The sequence below is a fragment of the Dryobates pubescens genome, chromosome 24 (assembly GCF_014839835.1).
Source record: "Dryobates pubescens isolate bDryPub1 chromosome 24, bDryPub1.pri, whole genome shotgun sequence".
Lineage (NCBI taxonomy): Eukaryota > Metazoa > Chordata > Aves > Piciformes > Picidae > Dryobates > Dryobates pubescens.
Genome location: NC_071635.1, coordinates 2,025,724 through 2,044,452, shown reverse-complemented (window position 1 = coordinate 2,044,452; position 18,729 = coordinate 2,025,724). Strand labels below are relative to the sequence as shown.

Here is an 18,729-nt window from a genome sequence, read left to right as displayed (position 1 = left end):
GGGGAGGGGAGACTGGCTGGGGGGAGGTGGTTATCCATCTGGGGACACAGAAAACAAGGGAATCAGCCTTTGGGTCACTGCTGAGTGGTGGTGAAAAACAGGCTGGAGATGTGTAATAAGGGGATGGAGAACTGAGGAAGAAGAGGGTTTAGATGAGGGCAAGAAAGGCAGTGAGGCTTTTGGCTGTAAAAAAGACACAGCACTGAAGTCAGGAGGCAAGAGGGGAGCTCAGTACCTCGTGGAATCAGTGCATCTGTGGCCTCCCCAGCATTGGGAGCTCATTCAGGAGATCCACCTGCTCAGCCCACCCATGCCAAGGACAAGCACTGAGAGCAGAGCAAGGTTCAGCCCCTGTGGGAAGCTCACCAGCAGGACAGGAGCATCTGAATGAGGAGGGTCAAATATCAAGCTGGATTTACAACAGCTGGAGACCCCAGCAGGGTGAGTCCAAGCCATCACTTCCAAGTTGCTTCTCCTTTGTGCTAACCTATGTAAGTCCTCCTCAGCCATGACCCCCATGGTGACATCCTGGTGCAGGTAGCCTGAGGCAGCCAGGCTGCACTCATGGAGATGCAGGAACTCTTTTTCCCTGGAGCAGGCTGCCCTGGGAGGTGGTGGAGTCTCCATCTCTGGAGAGATTCCAAACCCCCCTGGAGGTGTTCCTGTGTGACCTCTCTAGGTGACCCTGCCTTGGCACAGGGGCTGGACTGGCTGATCTCCAGAGGTCCCTTCCAGCCCCTACCACTCTGTGCCTCTGTGCAAAGTGGAAATGGAGCCTTTCAGCATTTTCTTAATGCAAAATCTGGAGCATGGGAGAAATCCTTCCTGCCTGTGGTGCAGTGCCCTGTTTGGGGTAGCAACGGCAGCCAGAGAGGCAGACTTGCCCCAGGGGGCAGCCCCCGCTCTGGCCAGTCCTGATCCGAAGCGCAGGGTGTCTCTACAAGGCCACCAGCAGCCCTTGTGCTATCCTCGGGGGGATGCACCAAGGCTGTTCCCTGCCCCAGCTCCCTCCTTGCTTTCCAACCCAAGGGCCAGCACCGGCTGCCCAAGAGCTGTGCGGTCACCAAGAGCATTGTCAGCCGCGTCCCTCGCGCCCCGAGGCTCGGCCTGCCCGCGGCGGGGCCTGCCAGTGGTGCCAGTGATGTGATGGATCTTATTCACCCCACAGCCACCCTTCCTGCAAGGTCATCAGCTTCAGAGCCAGCTGCTCAGGCTCACGGTCTGAGAATGCAGGAGTCACCCAGTCCTGCCCCGGCTTCGGCAGTGACCTCAGCCCTGATGTGCACAGCCCACCGCAGACACCAGGCTGGCACGGGCTCTGCTTGCCGCCACGCACCTCTGCCAGCCGTGGGTGGCAGGAAAATGGCAGGGGTGCAGGTTGGGGCTGCCCTGGCATGGGGTGCAGAGCTGTGTCAGGCAGAGCTGGGACTCCCCTCTCTCTGTTGATGGAGTCCTGCTTTGCTTCTCGCTCTCCCTTGCAGATTTTTCCCTGTGGTGCAGCAAGGAGTCACTGTTCCCAGCAGCAGAGCTCAGGGGTCATGGAGATGCCACCCTCACACCCCACTCCCTGCTCATGCCACCCTCACACCCCACTCCCTGCTCATGCCACCTTCACACCCCACTCCCTGCTCCAAAGGCTTGGCTCCTGGGATCACCGGGCAGGGGATGGACTGTTCAGCACAGGACAGCTGGGGTACATGGAGCCTGGCAGCTGCAGGCAAAGCCCAACCGGTCTGAACCTCGCAGAGATCCTGGGCTGGACTCTGGGGAAGGCCTGTGGGGGTCAGAGCACAAATGTTTCTCTCTTCCAAGCTCTCCTTCAGCATCTGCTCTCCAGCACAGCTCCTGCACCAGTTTGCTTCACCTGCTGCAGCTGAGCTACCTCTCACTGTGGCAAGGGAACAGAGCTGAGTTCTACACCCTGAGCCTCCACCATTGGGTGGTGGAGACCAAAACACAGAGCCCTCCTTGCCTAGGCAAGGCAGACCTCTGCTCCTGCTGAGCCCTCCTGGGTAAAGGCCACAAGGAGAGGAGGAGCCATTGGTGATGCTGAAAAGCCTTGTAGGGGATGGGAGCTCTTGTCAGCAAAGCAAGGCTCATGTGAGCAGGGCACCTGAGTCCAGCTCTGAGTTCAGGCTTGGCTTTGCTTCAGAAGGGCAGAGTGTGCCCCATGCAGGCAGAGCCCCAAGCATGCCAGGATGGCATTGTGGCATCTGTCCAAGGACTTGGGGACGAGAGTTTTTCCTGCTTGAAGACAAAGCTACCAAGAGAAGGAAATGAGCCTGTGCCTTGGAAGCCTCCTTCACAGCATGTGTGCCACCTGTATGCAAACCAGGCCTTACTCATGCCCCGTTCTCAGCAGCCCCCTCCTGGGGCAGCGCTGCCCAGGCACAGGCAGCACGCAGGGAAGAAGGCACGTGAGGCGTGCTGCCTGCATGGGTTTCGGAGCCGGGGGGGGAGTGTGGCTGGAAGTCCCCCTGCTCCCACCTCAGCACATGGGAATGAGTGCCCAGAGCACCAGGACTGTCTGTTCCAGTGGCACCTCCCCACCGTGTCGGAGTTCCTGCTCAGGGGGAGCACCCTGGCACGGGGGAAGGCAGCCGGCGTCACGAGGGCACAGCGCTGGCACTGCCAGCCAGCCATGGGATTTCCAAGGAAGCACAGCAAACATGCCCATGGTGTGGAATGCTCTCCTGGGCTGCTTGGCTTGCTGCTGGCTGTGAAGGGAGCAGAGGGCTTTGCGTAAGCACGGCGCTGCGCAGGGAGGCTTGCCCGGGCTTTGTGCCAGGGAGGATCTGCCCTGGGAGAGGGGCAGAGGAAAAAGGAGTTGGTCATTGCTCCAGGAGTCTGTGATTCATGGTTTCTTCACACACAAAGTGACTTCAAATGGGTTAAAAAAAAATCCCCAGCTGATGCTGTGACAGGAAAGCACTGGGCAAGCCACGGTACCACTCCTCTGCCTGCTGGTGCAGTGAATCACGAGGAACGCTCCCAGCAGGGGGAAATCTGACTCCTGCCGTGCCAGAGACCTTCTGCTCTGCTCCAGCTGCAATAGACCTGTGCAGGACTTGGACTGGCACTAAAGGGGCCCTCCAGCAGCTGGGCAAAGGGATTGTTGTGGGAGCAGACAAAGGCTGTACCGGCTCAAAGGAGAATGAACTTCCTTGTGTGCCATCTCTGCTCAGCTTGTCCCTGCCAGGCCTGAGTTTCACCTTTGTCTCATCCTGCCCCTCTTAATGGAAGATCAGAGAGAGTGGGGGGCTGGCAGGAGATGGAGAGGGCATGTGACCCCCAGACTGTGGTGGACACAGGAGCAGGGAGCTGCCTTGATTTTGAACACCTGTGTTTGGTTCTCACATCAGGTGATGGAAGCTGAGCACCTACAAGCCAGCAGGGAGAGCAAAGAGGAGAAGCAGGAGTGCAGTGACAGAGCTGCACCCCTCTCACACCCTGGGCTGGAGTTGTCCTTGTAGAGATGGCAAGACAACAAGTGTTGAGTTTGGATGGGAGAGGACCCTCCTTGGAAGCAGGGGATGGATCCAGGCAGCTCCCAGCACTCTCCTGCTGAGATGAAACCCTTCCATGCAGGAGGTCCACACTCTGTTCATCTGGGGGTCCTTACCTGCCTCCCCAGCTGCTCAGGCTGGGGACCAGGCTGGAGAAACCACTGTGCAAGGAAGATTTGAAAGGGAAAAAGTCAGACTTGAGCTGCACATCCAGGAGAAGATTCCCAAACAATGCCCACCTGTACTTTCTTTCTCTGCTGCTGCCACTGGCACACTCACAGAGGCAAGCCAGCAGGCTCCTTCTGTCACATGTCCCCAGCCCTCCTCTGAGGCTGCAGTCCCTCCAGACTACCACACACCAGGTGCTGATACCTATCTCCAAGGTGACTTCATACCCACTAAGGTGAGGAAAGGGATCCATAACCAGCTACCCACTGCAGCTTTCACTGCTGCCAACATGCTTTGGGTCAGCCAGGCTTCCATGGCCAAGATTCTCTCAGGGGCTCCTTAAAGGTAACCCCAAATTGTTGCTGCTCCATCTGTACAAGGCCCTGTCAAGGCAGCTGGTCTGGCCCTGTGGTCCCTCCACTGTTAGGGCTGGCTGCTGGCTTTGCTCTGGCTGTTGGGAGCAGCCAGTGCTCCTGCAAAAGAAGGCTGCAGGCAGCATGTGATAATTAAAAACTTTATTGCAGGTAGCAAAGAGGTGGTTGTCCAGAGGCTGCATGGAATGAGGAAAGCAGCAGATTGGCAGCTGCCATTGCAGGTGTGAGAGGTAACCATGCTCTGGAACCACCACACAGTGGCCTTTTGGCTTGTGCAGGCTGAGTTTAATCTGCAGGTTTCTGCTCTGGCCCTGTTTCAGCTCAGTCTCACACACCCAGAGCTGAGTGTGCTCTGTGAAGGAGCTGGAGACCACCAGCAGTCACCAGCTTTGCTACCTTGAGCACAGCTCCACATTTAAGCTTTTTTTTCTCTCTTCTTTTTAGGGTGAGTACTTCTGGAGCACCTGCAGCACGATCCACAGCTACATACAAACCTTTGGAAAGCCAGGAGCTGGGGCTTCTCCTCTGTAAGGACCACGCTGGGCTGCAGTCCTGGAGATGTCTCAAAGGAAAGAGATGATGTGCCCAGCTGACAACAACGTGGTAGGCAGAATATAGACAATAATGTGCAGTGCAGGTGAAAAACTCACACTGAGAGGGAAGGGCCTCAGCAATGTGCTGTGAGTTAGGGTAACAGCACTGACTGGAGCCCCTGAGCTCTGGCCTCAGCCCTTGGGAAGGTTTCTGCCAGTTGCCTGAGGCAATGGAAGAAAGGGCAGCGATCTGCAGTGCTCTCCAGCATGGCAGGAGGTGGTATGAGAGAAGATTGTCAGCTGAGGGGCAGCTCCCTGCTCTAGGGTAAATCCAGTATTGCTTCACCCATCTGCCAGCTTCTGGCCCCTACAATTACAGCTGGGGTCAGGATCTGCCCCTGAGCACTTGCAAATGGAGCCATTGCACAAACCTGAGTGGGTGAGTGCTGGAGGACGTGTTTGGTCCAACACGAGAGCTGCTGGGTGCATGCTGCCGGGCAGATGGAGCAGCTGAAGCCCAGGGCAGCTTCCCAGAGCCCTGCCAGCATGTGGCACAGCTGCTGCCCCGGGCACCTGCCCCACCACCAAAGCACAACCGAGCCAAGCCTCCTGCTCTGCTGTACCGAGTGCCAGAGAGCCGGCCACAGAGGAGCCACCCCGTGGCCTGGGATATCTGTCACAGCATCAGGCCTGGCTCCACATCCCCTGCTGCTCCTGACAGCCTGTGGAAATCAGGTGTGAAACCCCCGCTGCTCCCTGCTGGCACTGAACCTCTCAGCACCACAGCGTGTTGCATGGGACCAGGCAGGGATGCTTGGGGTTGCTGCAGCTGATGTATCCTTAGGTTTTCAGGGGGGCTGGTTTTGGTTTCTATTGATACAGGTGAGAGAAACCCCCAGATCTTGTCCTGTCCTGCATGGGTTTCTCTGTAGACAGGCTCTGCAGTGTTTTGGAGTGCAATGTGGAGTGGGTGAAAACACAAAGCACCAGACTGCCTTCCCCAGGGTGAGCAGCTGTGTGCAGAGATCACAGACAGAATGGCAGGGGTTGCAAGGGACCTCTGGAGACCACCCAGTCCAACCCACCTGACAGAGCACGATCACCTAAGGCACAGGAACGTGCCCAGATGGACCTTGGATGTCTCCAGAGATGGAGACTCCACCACCTCTCTGGGCAGCCTGCTCCAATGCTCCAGCACCCTCACATTACAGAAGTTCCTTCTCATGTTTAGATGGAACTTCTGATGGTCAACTTTGTGCTCACTGCCTCTTGTCCTGTCACTGGGGACCACTGAGAAGAGTCTGGCCCCATCTTGCTGACACCACCCCTGAGATACTTGTAATTATTCCCTTTCTGGACAGGTTTTGCTCAAGCAATGCCTAAGACTTGGGAAAAGTGGTGGAGCACAGGGAGATCTTCATCACCTTAGGGAAAAATGATCTGCTGAGGGCTCTCAGAGCAGGGCTGCACAGCCAGCTGGACTGCTAGCAAAATCTGTACTGACTTCCAGAAAGGCAGCACCCAGGCCTTGCCCCTGCCCTCCTCCCCAGCTGTGATCCACATCCTCCTGACTGCAGCAAGCTTGGTTTGTGTCGGCAGCACCGGAGCACACACGCCTCACTTCACAGGCTGCTCCCAGCCTCTGACAGCAGAAGGCTGTGGTGCCTGCACGTCAGGGGTGCAGTGAAAGCTGGGTGAGCTGCCCTGCCAGGCACTGCTCCAGCCTGAGTCACTGCCCCTCGCCACCTGTCCCCAGCTGGCCGGATGGCAGAGGACCCCTGGTGTTCAAACAGCTCTGCCCGCCCTGGCTAAACAAACATTTGCCGTCAGGGGAGCAGATGACTGGGCAGGTACCTGAGCTGCTGCTTCCTGTGCCCTCACACATTCGGGGGGGGGTTATCAAGAGTAAAGAGAGTGAATAAGGAGGGCACAGGTGGCACTCAGGCTGCCCTGGAAGAGACGCTGCCCAAGCAGGCTCCGCCAAGCCCGCAGCTGCCAGCACCGTCACAGGCTGTGTCCTGCTCACCCTATCCTGGCTGACAGCAGGCTGGCTCTTCAGCCTTGTCCCCAGGCTCAGAGCAGAAGGAACAAGAATTCAAACACTCTGCCAGCCTGGGGGCTCCCAGAGCTGACAATGTGCACTGTCACATCCTGAGGGCATGCTGCCTTTTCCCGTCACCTCAAGGTGACAGGCCGTGGTCAGTGAGGAGGGGAGCAGGTCCCAGGAGCTGCCAGGCACAAGGAGAGAGAGCATCAGTGTCAAGTCAGCAAAGTTTACTGGGATTCACTGGAGAGGGACAGGCTGAACTGCTGCCTCAGGGCATCATGTCCTTGCCAGGGTGGCCTTGTGGCCCCAGGGCTGCAGGTAGCCAGATGATGCAGTGCCTGACAGCAGCAAGCAGCCACAGTCTCCATCCCTGGGGTGTTTTCTGGAGCTGAGCCTGGGAGAAGACAGGCAGGATGGCAGAGAGAATCCTCCCCTCCAGTGTGGCTGCAGTGCCACAGAGAGAGAGAGAGAGGAGAGGAAAAATGTTGGCACCAACTCCATCTGTGCTGGGTGCTTTCTGAGCCCAGGCTGTGCTGAAGGCTTTCAGGGCTAGCAAAAAGACAGCTGAGGCACAGAAGGCCCAGCCTGAGGTGTTTCTTTCCACCAGCAAGAACAAGGCAGTGCACCACTGGCCCATCTCCTGCCACTGCACCACTGATCCATGGAAGACAACATCTGGCTCAGGGCAGACACCAAGTCTCTGGCTGTGCCTTTGAAAGCAGCTCCCTGCTCATCTTTCAGGTGCACCCTACAGGGCTAACCAGCTGTTGGTGAAGCTTCTTGTCCCGTGGGACTGACAGAAGGGCCCAGGCAGAGCAGGCACGGGGAGCAGCAGCCCCAGCCCGGGTGTCCCGCGGCAAGCCCGGGTGCTGGCGGGAGCAGTGGCTCAGTAGGTGGCACTCTGCATCCATCACCTTCCCAAAGGTGAGCCCTGCCTTTCCCAGCCCAGCCACCTGCAGCCCCCTCCAGGCTTCTCCCTTCACTGCTCCTGGGGACGTGCTCCAGAAGCTCTGCCTGGGGGCCCTGTCCCACTGTCCTTCCAGCCCTGGAAGGAGGCCACGGCCAAGCTTAGTGCCTCCTCTCCAAGAGCATGCAGCAGAGACATCCCACCCTGAGTGTCCTGAAAGAGGTGTCCTCTGGAGGGTGTCCTCTTGGAGAAGCAGCCAAGCAGGGCTTTGCCAGGAAGCCACAATTTGGGAAGAGCTGGAATAGGTTGCCCTGGAATAGGTGGACTCCCTGTCCCTGGAGGTGCTCAAGAAATGTATGGACATGGCACACTGGGAGGTGGTTTAATGGCCCTGGTGGTGTTAGGTCAGTGGTTGGACTGGATGATCTTAGAGGTCTTTCCCAATCCAAACAATCCCACGATTCTGTGTCCCACCTGAAGCTCTCTGTGCACACCCAGTGGCCACCAGCACCTGGCTGCATTTCTGCACGCTGAGGAGCAATGCTGGCCGAGGCCAGGCTGGCTGATGCCAGGCTGTCCCTTCCCCAGGGAAGCAGGAGCAGCAGGAGGGAAGTCGGCCAAGTGCCTGAACACAAAGCATGCCAAGCCAAATTCCTTCCTGTTGCCAGTCAATGAAGGGAGCCATCAGCTGGAGATTGGAGGAGAGAGGGAAGGTGATGAGTCAGAGGTTGGATATGCTGTGTTTGGTCTCCAAACAGTCCAGGTAACACAGGCAATTGCACCCGGCTCATTCAACCTTTCCCCTGCTAAGCTTCTCCTCTGGGCTGCTTCGCAGCGTGCCAAGCGTGGGGCAGGGGCTGAAGCTGCCAGCCCTTGGTTTGGTGCTTGGCATGGGCGTTAAGAAAATGAATTGGAGATGTTTCCAGTGACCCCCTGGTTGAAATAAATGGGAGGTACACTTCATTTGAACAGCTGCAAAAAAACCCACCCTCATTCAGGAGGGAAGCTGTGAGGAAGCTGGCCCTGGATGCAGCAGGTGGGGGGCAAGGAAAACTCCCAGTTTACAGATGTCCCTTTGGCCCTTCTCACACAACCCACCCCATCTTTCCACGGGGGACACCCCATGCTCTCTGCCTTTGGAGGACCTACACACACACACACTCTGCTAATGGACCTGTGAGGTCTTGTGGGAAGGGAGCTCTGCACTGAGGGGGAAAGGAGGGGCCCTGTGGAGCCCCAAATGATGATCATTCCCAAATGATGATCCTTCCCAAATGATGGCTCAGCTGTATCCCAGGAGCTGCTCAGCAGCTGCCTGCCAGTGCTGCAGCTGGACCTGTCACGACACCAAGAGAAAAGGCCTGGGGAAGGAGGGGAAACGAGCAATAAAACCCCAGCAGTAAAGCCCTCAGTTAAGGACAATCAGCTTTAATTGTGCCACACACAGAGGGGCTGACAGAGGGTGTCTGTTGCAGGTTAACATCCCAGTGACAACTCCTTCTCCAGAGCTCTGGGGACTGGCATGACCCGGCGAGATGGCACCAGGAGCTGCATGTCCTCCTGTGTGCAAGGGGGTAGAAGGTTTAATGACTGAGCAACCTGGATCCCAGCCGCCTCCAGCAAAGGCTCCACCAGCTTGCTGAGCGGTGAGTAGCATTCCAGCCCCTCTTGGTTAGAAAAGAAGGTGGCCCAGATCCTCCTTTCCCCATGTTCAGTGGCACTGCCGCCCTGCCGTGCCACACAGAGCCTTTCTGGGGGCCGGAGCGGAGGGACACTGCCCCCTTTGTCCCTACTCCCTCACAAGGCTTTCCTGGGCTCCCACCCGACACCACCACCTTACACACCCTGCCCTGGGGTTTGGCCCCTGCAGTAGGCCTGCTTCAGGCTTCCCTGTGCAAGGAGAGGTGGCCATGGCAAGGTTCCCTCTACTACAGGGCTGTGTGGAACTTGGCAGCCAAAATGGCCCCCAGGAGTGTGTATGCCTCTGCCTGGACTCGTGCCCACCCTGCTTCCCACGAGTTACTCAGACATTACTCATGGGAACGCGCAGGGACCGGGGCTGAGGGCCATCCCCAGATTTATTGCCCAGAACTATCCCAGCCATGTCCTGCCTGCTTCCTCCCTGCAGAGCAAAGAGCAGGGTGCCCACAGAGGCGTGCCCACACCATAAACCCCTGACTGTCTGTCTGTCTGTCTGTCTGTGTACAGCGCTCTCCTTGGCAACCCAGGGTGAGCAATCAAGCTGCTGAAGGGTCTGGAGCACAAGTCTTGAGGAGTGGCTGAGAGGAGACCTTCTGGCTCCTTACAACTCCCTGAAAGGAGGCTGGAGCCAGGTGGGGCTGGGCTCTGCTCCCAGCAAGTGTCAGGATGAGAGACTTGGGGCTATTTAGCTTGGAGAAGAGGAGGCTGCAGGGGGGATCTTATCAATGCTCATGAATATCTCAGGGGTGGTGTCAGCAAGATGGGGCCAGACTCTTCTCAGTGGTCCCCAGTGACAGGACAAGAGGCAGTGAGCACCAACCTGACCATCAGAAGTTCCATCTAAACATGAGAAGGAACTTCTGTAATGTGAGGGTGCTGGAGCATTGGAGCAGGCTGCCCAGAGAGGTGGTGGAGTCTCCATCTCTGGAGACATCCAAGGTCCATCTGGACACGCTCCTGTGCCTTAGGTGATCGTGCTCTGTCAGGTGGGTTGGACTGGGTGGTCTCCAGAGGTCCCTTGCAACCCCTGCCATTCTGTCTGTGATCTCTGCACACAGCTGCTCACCCTGGGGAAGGCAGTCTGGTGCTTTGTGTTTTCACCCACTCCACATTGCACTCCGAAACACTGCAGAGCCTGTCTACAGAGAAACCCATGCAGGACAGGACCTGCTGGCCCCCTGATGACAGGACTCCGTGACAGGAAACAGCCTCAAGTTGCCGCTGGGGAGGCTTAGGTCAGACACGAGGAGTAATTTCTTCCCCAGAAGGGCTGTCCGGGAGCAGCGGTGGAGTGCCCGTGCCCGGCGGGGTTTCAGAGCCGCGGTGCTGAGGGCCGCGGTGCTGAGGGCCGCGGTGCGGTTAACGGTCGGGCCGCAGGCTCCCGCAGCCTTTCCTTCTCCCTTCCTTTTGGCTTCCCCGCCCCGAGCGCCTCACCGCGCCCCCGCCCGGCGGGGAGCGGCCACTGCCCCTGCGCCCCGCGCGCGCCGCCCTCACCTGCCCGCGCCCCGCGCCGCCCCGCCCCGCCCCGCTGACGGCGCTCGCGTCCGGGCGCGCGCGCGGGCCGCCTATAAAGCGGGCGGCGGCGGCGGGCGGCCCCTCATGGAGCGCCGCAAGCTGCCGTCGCCCGCTCGCCTCACCGCCCGCGCCCGCCGCCCGCTCCCCTCATCGCCGCCCTCGTCGCCCCCCGTGGCCGGACCGCCGATGCGCGCCGTGGCGTTGATGGCCGCGCTGGCCGCGCTGGCAGGTGCGTGCGGGGAGCGGGCGGGAGGCGGGCAGCGGCCGCGACGGGACGGGACGAGGGCGGGGGTGTTGCGCCGCGACCGTGCCTGTGGCCCCTCGCCCACCGCGTCGTGTTCCCCCTCACAGCCTGCCGGCCTGTCGCCGCCTCCTCGCCCAACTCCACGGAGCCGGAGCGGCACGGGGGACCTGTCCAGCGGGAGCCCGAGGTCCGGGAGGGTGAGGCCGTGCCGGGTCCCGACTACGAGGAGGATGAGGAGTACGAGGAGGCGCCGCCCGTGCACCAGTACCTCGTGGACGACTTGATCCGAGGTGAGCCGCACGGGGCCAGGTGTGAGGCGGCGCCGGGCCCCAGGGCTCCGCTTGTGAGCGGGCTCCGGCGGCTTCCTCAGTTCTCTCACCTGCGATGCTGCTGCGCTTGGCTGCCACAGAGCAAAACCCTGCTTCTGCTGGGAACTTGCCTTAGAAACGGGCTGGCAGGGCTGGAAACTTAACGGGGGTGCAGCTGAGGAGGCTGCAGGTGTGCTGATTGCCTGCTGTGCTGCTCCTCTTCTGATAAAGCTGGCAGAACTGCCGCGGGCTGGCTGGCTCCTGCTTAGCATGGACACTTCAGTGGGGTCTGCAGGGCTGTTTGGCCCTAAAGGTGAAGCTGACGTCAGGTTGTCCTGCTCCAGGGATTTTCTAGGTGCTCTTTTCTTCCCCCGTGGCTCATTTGGGTTGGAACAGAGTAAAACTTTCAGGGAAAGCAAACACTTAAACTCCTGAGGTGGCTGCAGCACCTTTCAGGCAACAGTTCACTGGCAATAGCTGTTGTGTGGATTTCTTGTGGTCTGTCCACTTGTGATGCTGTGAGGAGGTCTCAGTAGCCCACCAGGCTATGGGGCTGAGAGGGAGTTGTTGCTTCTAACTTCAGTGCAATTGCAATGCAAGCCAGGTACCTCAGTAGGTGTTACTGGACTGGTGCTGTTGCCCTGGAGGGTGGATCTGGTTAATCCTGACTGAGGCTGAAGGACCTTAGAGGGACCATGTGCCAGATGCTGAAGTTTTCCATGACTTGAAGATCTCTGGGGAAAGAGGAATGCCAGTTATCGAGCAGCCCAGCCTGTCAGACGACTGGCTTGTGACTTAGGTGTTGTATAACTGCACAGAAACTCGAATAGTTAGCAAAGGTGGTTGGTTTGTAGACCAGCTCTTCTACTTGGCATGAGGTTTATCTGTGGAGCTTTCATGCTGTTATGACTCAGCTGTGGATGGCTTTCCTGGCTGTGCAGCTTGCAGACAGGGACACAGAGATCAACTGACAAGCCGGGCCTTGAAGAGGGAAGAATGGAAACAGCCTCAATTATGAAAGTGTGAACCTAAATATCAGGTTGAACTGGACAGAGCAGGGGCCTCTGCAGTCAGGAATAAGCTCATACTTCCAGGGACAGGAAGCCTTGCTGCAGGAGCAGTGTTCCTCCTTTACATACTAATATAGTTCATACCATTTGGATCAGACTTCTGGTTGCTGAAGGCACTTTTGCTTTTTAAGTAACTTCAAGCCAGGCTTGTTGCTCTGGAAGTTGAAACAATCAGCTGTCTAGACAACAGTGAGCTACACCTTGTTCCTTTGTGCAGGCTCTCCTTTTGGCACTGGAAATACAGGGTTCTGAAGTGGTTGGATCCAGTTGTGTCCCGTTGTGGTGGCTGCCTCCGTGCCTAGTGCTCTGGGTGAAATAGCAGCGCTCCAGGGATGACTGCAGAGCGTGATGGAGGAGCTGAAGTGCACTGTTAGTAGCTCTGCCGTTCTCCAGACCTGTCCAGGGTGCCCTGGAGAAGTGTTACTGTTGAACAGCTCAGTGCTGAGGTGGTCTCCTCAGAAAAGGGAGGTCTCCCCAGCTTGCTCCAAAGCAGTGCTGTTGCGCTTTGGCTCCTGCACGGAGCTTATGGCCCTTAGTCAGTGACTGGCTTAGCTGCTTCTCCCCAGTGAAAGGAAGATGATTGCCCTTAAATCCAAAGGGTGCTCAGTCACCAGCATTTGAAACCACATGCTTCTAGAGGTTTGTCTTAATTGAGATAATGAGGGGCAACAGTAAGTGGCAGAACAAATCGCTTGCCTCTTGCGGACAAGCCTGCCTCGGCTCCCTTGGTGCAGCTGGCATCTTCCAAAGCAGGAGAACTGGAAGGGAGCTATCTTCTGCTGAAGACAGCACTGCGGGTTGGTGAGGAGGAACAAGTCTGCTAACTGGGATAGCAAGCTGTCCTGCCTCTGCAAGCACCCTGGACTATCTAGCCGGTTAGGATGCCTTTCATCACTGATGCAAATGGAGAGCTGAGAGCCGTGCAGGCTGCCGGCCTTGTGTCTGAGTCAACATAAAGCTGGTGGATGGCTTGGCTCAGCGTGCGCGCCGTGCTCCTTACAGCCTTTGCTTGAGCCTGCACAGTATCGGCTCCAGTCTCCCAAGCTGCGAAGCGCAGCTCTGCTGCTCTTCATCTCTGGTGGCTCTCCCGGCTCAGCTGCTTGCGTTGCTTTTGGTCTGCGCTGCACAGGACTTCTGAGCTTGCTGCTTGCTGTGGGATGCTCAGCTGCATCCTCCCTCGCATCCTATGCTTCCCGCTGCCAGGTTCTCCCGCGGCGGCCAGCCCTGGCCCCCCTCCGCATTCTGTCCTTCGGTTTTCACAGGATCCAGCTTTCTAGCGTGGCTGGACTGAGTCATCTTGTCCTTTTTTCAGTTGAACCCGTGGTTAAACCCAAGCCAACAAAGAGGGGGGGTGAGAAGAATGCCGGCAAAGCCAGAAGGAAGAAAAACAAAGGGAAAAACAAAAAGAAAGGGACTCCCTGTGAAATGGAATACAAAAACTTTTGCATCCATGGGGAATGCATATACCTAGAGCATCTGCAGATGGTGACCTGCAAGTAAGTTTCTCGTACCTTGAGTTAGGCGTGATTGGCATGAGCCGGTGGCACACGAGGGCCCAGGAGGGGAGAGAGATCTCAAGTGTCACCGTGGCATAGGTCCAGCTCCTGGTGTATTTTGACTGAGAACCTTTCTGCCATGTAAATTAAGTGATGATGGAATCTGGAGGTGCATAACAAGCCACTGAACTCATCAGTTGGTCATCAGCTCAAACCAAAAGAATGACAAGGCGTGTCTTCCTGGAACATCACGCCCAGGCTGATCCGGACTTGTTGAAGTGCTGGCGGCCCCGGCGCGAGCCCGGAGCGCGTTCCGCCGGCGCGCTCGCCAGCCGCGGCCATGGGAAAGGCGGCCGGTGGCTCCGGGGGGTGTGGGTGTCCTTGGCTCCAGGCAGCACCCCAGCTGATAAGAGCTTGTGTTCCTGTTTGCTTGCAGGTGTCATCAGGACTTCTTCGGTGAGCGCTGCGGGGAGCAGTTCATGAAGACTCAGAGGAAGAACGATGTGGCAGATTACTCGAAGACTGTGCTGGTGGTGGTGGCTGTCCTGCTCTCCAGCATCAGCTTCATTACTGTGCTTATCATTGTGATAGTGCAGTAAGTATTCTGCTCCTTGGGGGGCTGTCGAGCTTAAGTGTGGGCCGGGCTTGTGGCCAGTAAGCCCTGAAACCTGTGTGGCTTGTCTGCATTACCTGTGTGGAAGGCATCCAGAAGGGCTGAGTGCTTAGCCCAGCCTGGATGTGTTGAGGGTAGAAGCAAGGTCTGAGAAGCTCATAAGTGACTTAGTGTTCAGTAGCCCTCCCTCACCATGGGCTGTGGGCAGCCTGTGACCCTTAGGATTTAGAACAAGAGCCCTCCTGCTTCTGCCCTGGCCAGGACAGTGACAGTGCTGCAGAGCACCGGCAGGAAGCAGAGGATGAGCATTAATGCTGACACAGCAGTGCCTGCCTTAATCCTTGTGGAGAAGCCTGCAAGCAGCATTGTAACAGCCTCATGCACAGCTGTTAGCCAACACCTGGGTACACAGCTGGAGGGAAGGAAATTGTGCTCCAGCTGTCCAGTTAGTCATGGAGCTTGCTGGGCTGAAATACTTGCACTGGGGGGGAAACAAAGGCTGTCAGTCCCAGATCCTGTACTGCTTGCTGCTAAGCTGGGAGGGGCAACCATTCCAGCCTGACAACTGCTGCCAGCTCAGCATGGTGGGGAATGGGAATCTGGGCTCCTTCTGGGAATGTGTTTCAAGCCATAGACCAAACTCTTCTGTGTGCAGCAGCTGTGCCTGCTGTGCCTTTGGCTCTTGCCAGTCTTGGCCAGGTGTTGGTCAGGTAAGATAGCACAGCAGAGCTGCCTCCAGCATCCCCAGAGAGCTGGAGTTGTGCTCCAGTTGTGACCCTGCAGCTCCACTACAGCAGGGCTTGGGGTGTTGCAGGTGAAACTCCCAAGTGCAGTCTAATTTTAGCCCTTGCTGAAGCACACCAGCTGAGCTGGGGACGTGCTGTACCCTTTCCTGCAGTTCAGGAAACAAGGTGTGCATCTGTCATTGCACTGTTGCTTCATATTCAGGCCTGAGCTTGAGGAATGCTGGGATGAACCCTTGCTCTCTGAGCACTGCCTAGATCCCTTCTGCTAGGAGAGAACCAGTTCTGTAGCCTGTGAGCAGAGGCTCGTGGAGTTTCTGCAGTGAGCTATGGAATGGGGCTCATGCTCTGAACCCTCACAAGCTGGAAGTGTGTGGTTCATCAGTCTGTGCCTTCATCCAGAGCAGCCAGAAGGCCTGTGGGAACAGCCACTGGTAAAGGCTGGAGGAAGGGGAGAAAATCATTGATTTTGCTTAGGTGTTCAAGGGATGCATCAAGGGGTCAGGGGCTTCAGGTGCTTGAAATCCACAGGGCTCTGCTGTGAGAAGGAAGAAGGCAGTTTAGTCTCTGTGGCCCTTTGCTAAAGCCACCAGGAGGTCTGTTCTCAGTGTCTCCTGGTGTGTTGTTCTAGCAGTGAACCCTCTTCATCTTGCTCCCTGGCTGTGCTTAAGCCAGGAAGCCCCAGCTGTGTGAGGCAGAGCTGCCAGGGCCTGGCTCAGGGCTGCTCTGCTTTATCATCAGACACTGCTTGGTGCTGAACATTCAGACCTGTCTGGCTTGAAAACTTCCTTATGCTGAGGAACTGCTTGAGACTTGGACATGCTGCAGAGGCCCTGGGGGCTGGTGACAGCAGGATGCACAGCAGGATTCAGAATGATCTCTAACATGCCATCGTTCCACAGGGTCAGGAAAAAGTGTCCTCAGTATGAAGAGAAGGAAGAAAGGAAAAAACTTCGACAAGAGACTAGAAATGGCCATGTTGGTGTGTAAATGAGGAGAAAGCAGGTATGAAAGCTCACCTCAACTGCTCTGCAGCCCTTCCAGGCTAGAGTTGCCCTTGAGAGCTGCAGGCATGTTGTGCAAAGCTAGTGCTTGCTTTTCACAACTTGAAGTGCCCTGAAATGCATGGCTTCTGGTTTCCCAAAACCACCTGGGCTGTGAAAACTCAGCAGCTCTCCTAATTCCTGGACTACTGCCTTAAAAAGTGAGGGTAGGAAGCTGTATGGAGATAAGTGGACTTGGGAAGGAAAATGCCTAATATCTGGGCAGAGGCAGGTTTAGAGACAGAAAACATGGCAGACTTCCAGCAGCACCCAAGGGAATCAGCACCTCGAGAGAGAAGTACTGAGTGTTTCCATGTTTTCTCTGCAAGGCATCAGGAAGCTTCTAGTGTCTGGAGGCTGTAGACAAAGGTAGATGCCAGTTCTGGAGCCACCAGTTTCATTCTGTCCTAGCAACTGAGTGCCAAAGCTTCTTGGCCTGGGTGGATCACTCCTGGGAGAAATCTAGTGGATGTGACTGAGCAAGCAGGTTGGTCTTGGCAGAGCAGAAGTGAAGCTGTCAGCAGAGCTGAGGACCCTTCCAGAGCAGCAGATACACTCCAGGCAAAGGAGAGAGCTCCAGAGGATAGTCCTGAAGTTCTGGCAGAACTCAGAAATTTTGCTTTGCCATGTGTCAGCTACAGACCTTGCCCAGCTTTGCCCAGGGACAGCTGGAGTGTTCCACCCCAAGCTTGAAGCTGAAGAGGTTCTAGCAGAGCATGCCCTTAGCCTGCCTTGGCTGTAGGTATGATGTGGTTCTAGCAGCATGCCCCTGTCTTTGGGGCTGATTAATCTGCCTGGTCTGCCCCTTACAGAGCAGTTCTGATGTGGCCACTGCCAAGCTGCAGGGTACCTCTGGCTACCTGACATCCACCTGGACACCGTGGGCTGGAGCTGCTGCCACTAAGCCCAGACTGATGGAGACAGAGGCTGCTGCAAGGAGATGTCAACGTGCCGCTTGCTGCTGGATCGCTTGCTGGGGAGGACAGTTCCCGCTGGTCTTGGCACAGTGATGTGGAAGGAGCTGCCACTATGGCTGGGGGCCCTGCTGCCAACCCCTGCTGGAGACTGCTGCTGCTGAGCCCTCTCTGTGCTGGAGCTCCAGTCCCTGCTGTTGTGTGGATGGACTTTCTTCTGTTAGCAAGTCTCCTTTGGCAGCTCTCGCTCGGAGAGCTTGTCGCAGCTTTCAGGAATGGATGGCAGGGAGAAAATTCCCTTCCTGCTCCCAGAGTGAAGACTGGAAGAGCTCTGGATTGCTTCTCTCCCCAGATCTCAGTGGATGAAAAACCTAATTGTGCTGTCACTGTGCTCCCTGTTGATATCAGCTTCCAAGAGCTTCATCTCCAGTTCTGACTTGCAGGGCGTTGGTGACAGATCTTTGTCAGCCACACCTGGGCTCTGTTCCTGTGTGCGTGGAAGGTGTTCAGCAGGACTCGCTGTGTGAGTGGGGCTGTCCTTTGTGTGTGTGCTAGCCCAAGCTAAAGTTAGGCTCCTCAGGATGCTGAGACAGCAAAGGCAAGGTCTGAAGGAAAAGACACAGCTCAGCCACGCTGAAAAGCCTGGACCCATCTGTTATAAACACAAAGCTACTTCTGTTACCCAGGTCCTTGATGCTGCTTTAAGCAGCACTTAAAGTACAAAATGCTTCCCATCAGCTTTAGTCAGCTGAACTTGACCAACCACCTGTTCCCTGGAAGAACCCAGCTGATGCACTGACACTCTGCAGGCAGTGGTCTCTCGTGCTCTACCTTCTGGTGCAAAAACCTCAACTTACCTCAAACTTTCCTGACCCAAGTGTCCTTGGTTTCTTGAACTGTCCATGCAGCCTTGAGCACAGAGTATTATTTGAGTTCAGTTTCTTCTTGGAAGAGTGAATGTGTTCTGTGTAAACAGAGCAGAATTCTTCTGGTAGCAGAGAAAAACACCATTAATTGTCAAGTCCTCTCTGTAAATGTGTAAATATTTATTACTGTATTTAATATTTAATGTTTCCATAACAAACTTATTTATTTTATAATTAAACTTTTTACATAACCTAATCATGGTAAGACTTTTCTCTTCCCCCCCCTCCCCCCCTTGCTCATGGGGAGTACATGTAAACACTTAAAATTAGAGCTTGGTTTCTCCTCAAAACAGGAATTGCAACATGTAGGAGCACAAGGTATGGCTGTGGAGAGCTCCAGCCATGTGTGGAGCTTGCTGCTCCAGGGGCAAGCTGTTTGTAAACAAAATGTACAAATGCAGGTGCCCCTTTCGGGAGGAAGCTCATTTAATGCAGCTACAAAGCAGGCAAGGCTGCAGCAGGGAGGGGCTGTGAGCACCTTGGCAGTGAGCTCTCAAGCCTAACAAGTAGGACTTTGTGCTGGACTTGAGCTGGGAGCATTGAAGAGTGGAGAGCCTTTCATCTCAGTGTGGTCAGAGGATTTGGACAGTGGCTTGAAACTCTGCCTTAAATGGGGAAAAG

General features: G+C 56.4%; 1 protein-coding gene across 1 annotated transcript; it reads left to right on the top strand.

The window, feature by feature from the left end:
• Window positions 1-10,886: 10,886 nt before the first annotated feature.
• AREG (amphiregulin) lies at window positions 10,887-18,287 on the top strand. The gene is made up of 6 exons (XM_054172747.1): window positions 10,887-10,980; window positions 11,103-11,285; window positions 13,686-13,869; window positions 14,306-14,464; window positions 16,128-16,230; window positions 17,081-18,287. Exons 1-5 carry the CDS (start codon window positions 10,938-10,940, stop codon window positions 16,213-16,215), a joined length of 657 nt encoding a protein of 218 aa, XP_054028722.1. The 5' UTR covers window positions 10,887-10,937; the 3' UTR covers window positions 16,216-16,230; window positions 17,081-18,287.
• Window positions 18,288-18,729: the final 442 nt, after the last annotated feature.

Coding starts and splice junctions, on each gene's coding strand:
- AREG (XM_054172747.1), top strand. CDS start 10,938: ATGCGCGCCGTGGCGTTGATGGCCGCGCTGGCCGCGCTGGCAG. Junction 10,981..11,102: donor CGCGCTGGCCGCGCTGGCAG/GTGCGTGCGGGG, acceptor TCCCCCTCACAG/CCTGCCGGCCTGTCGCCGCC. Junction 11,286..13,685: donor CGTGGACGACTTGATCCGAG/GTGAGCCGCACG, acceptor TCCTTTTTTCAG/TTGAACCCGTGGTTAAACCC.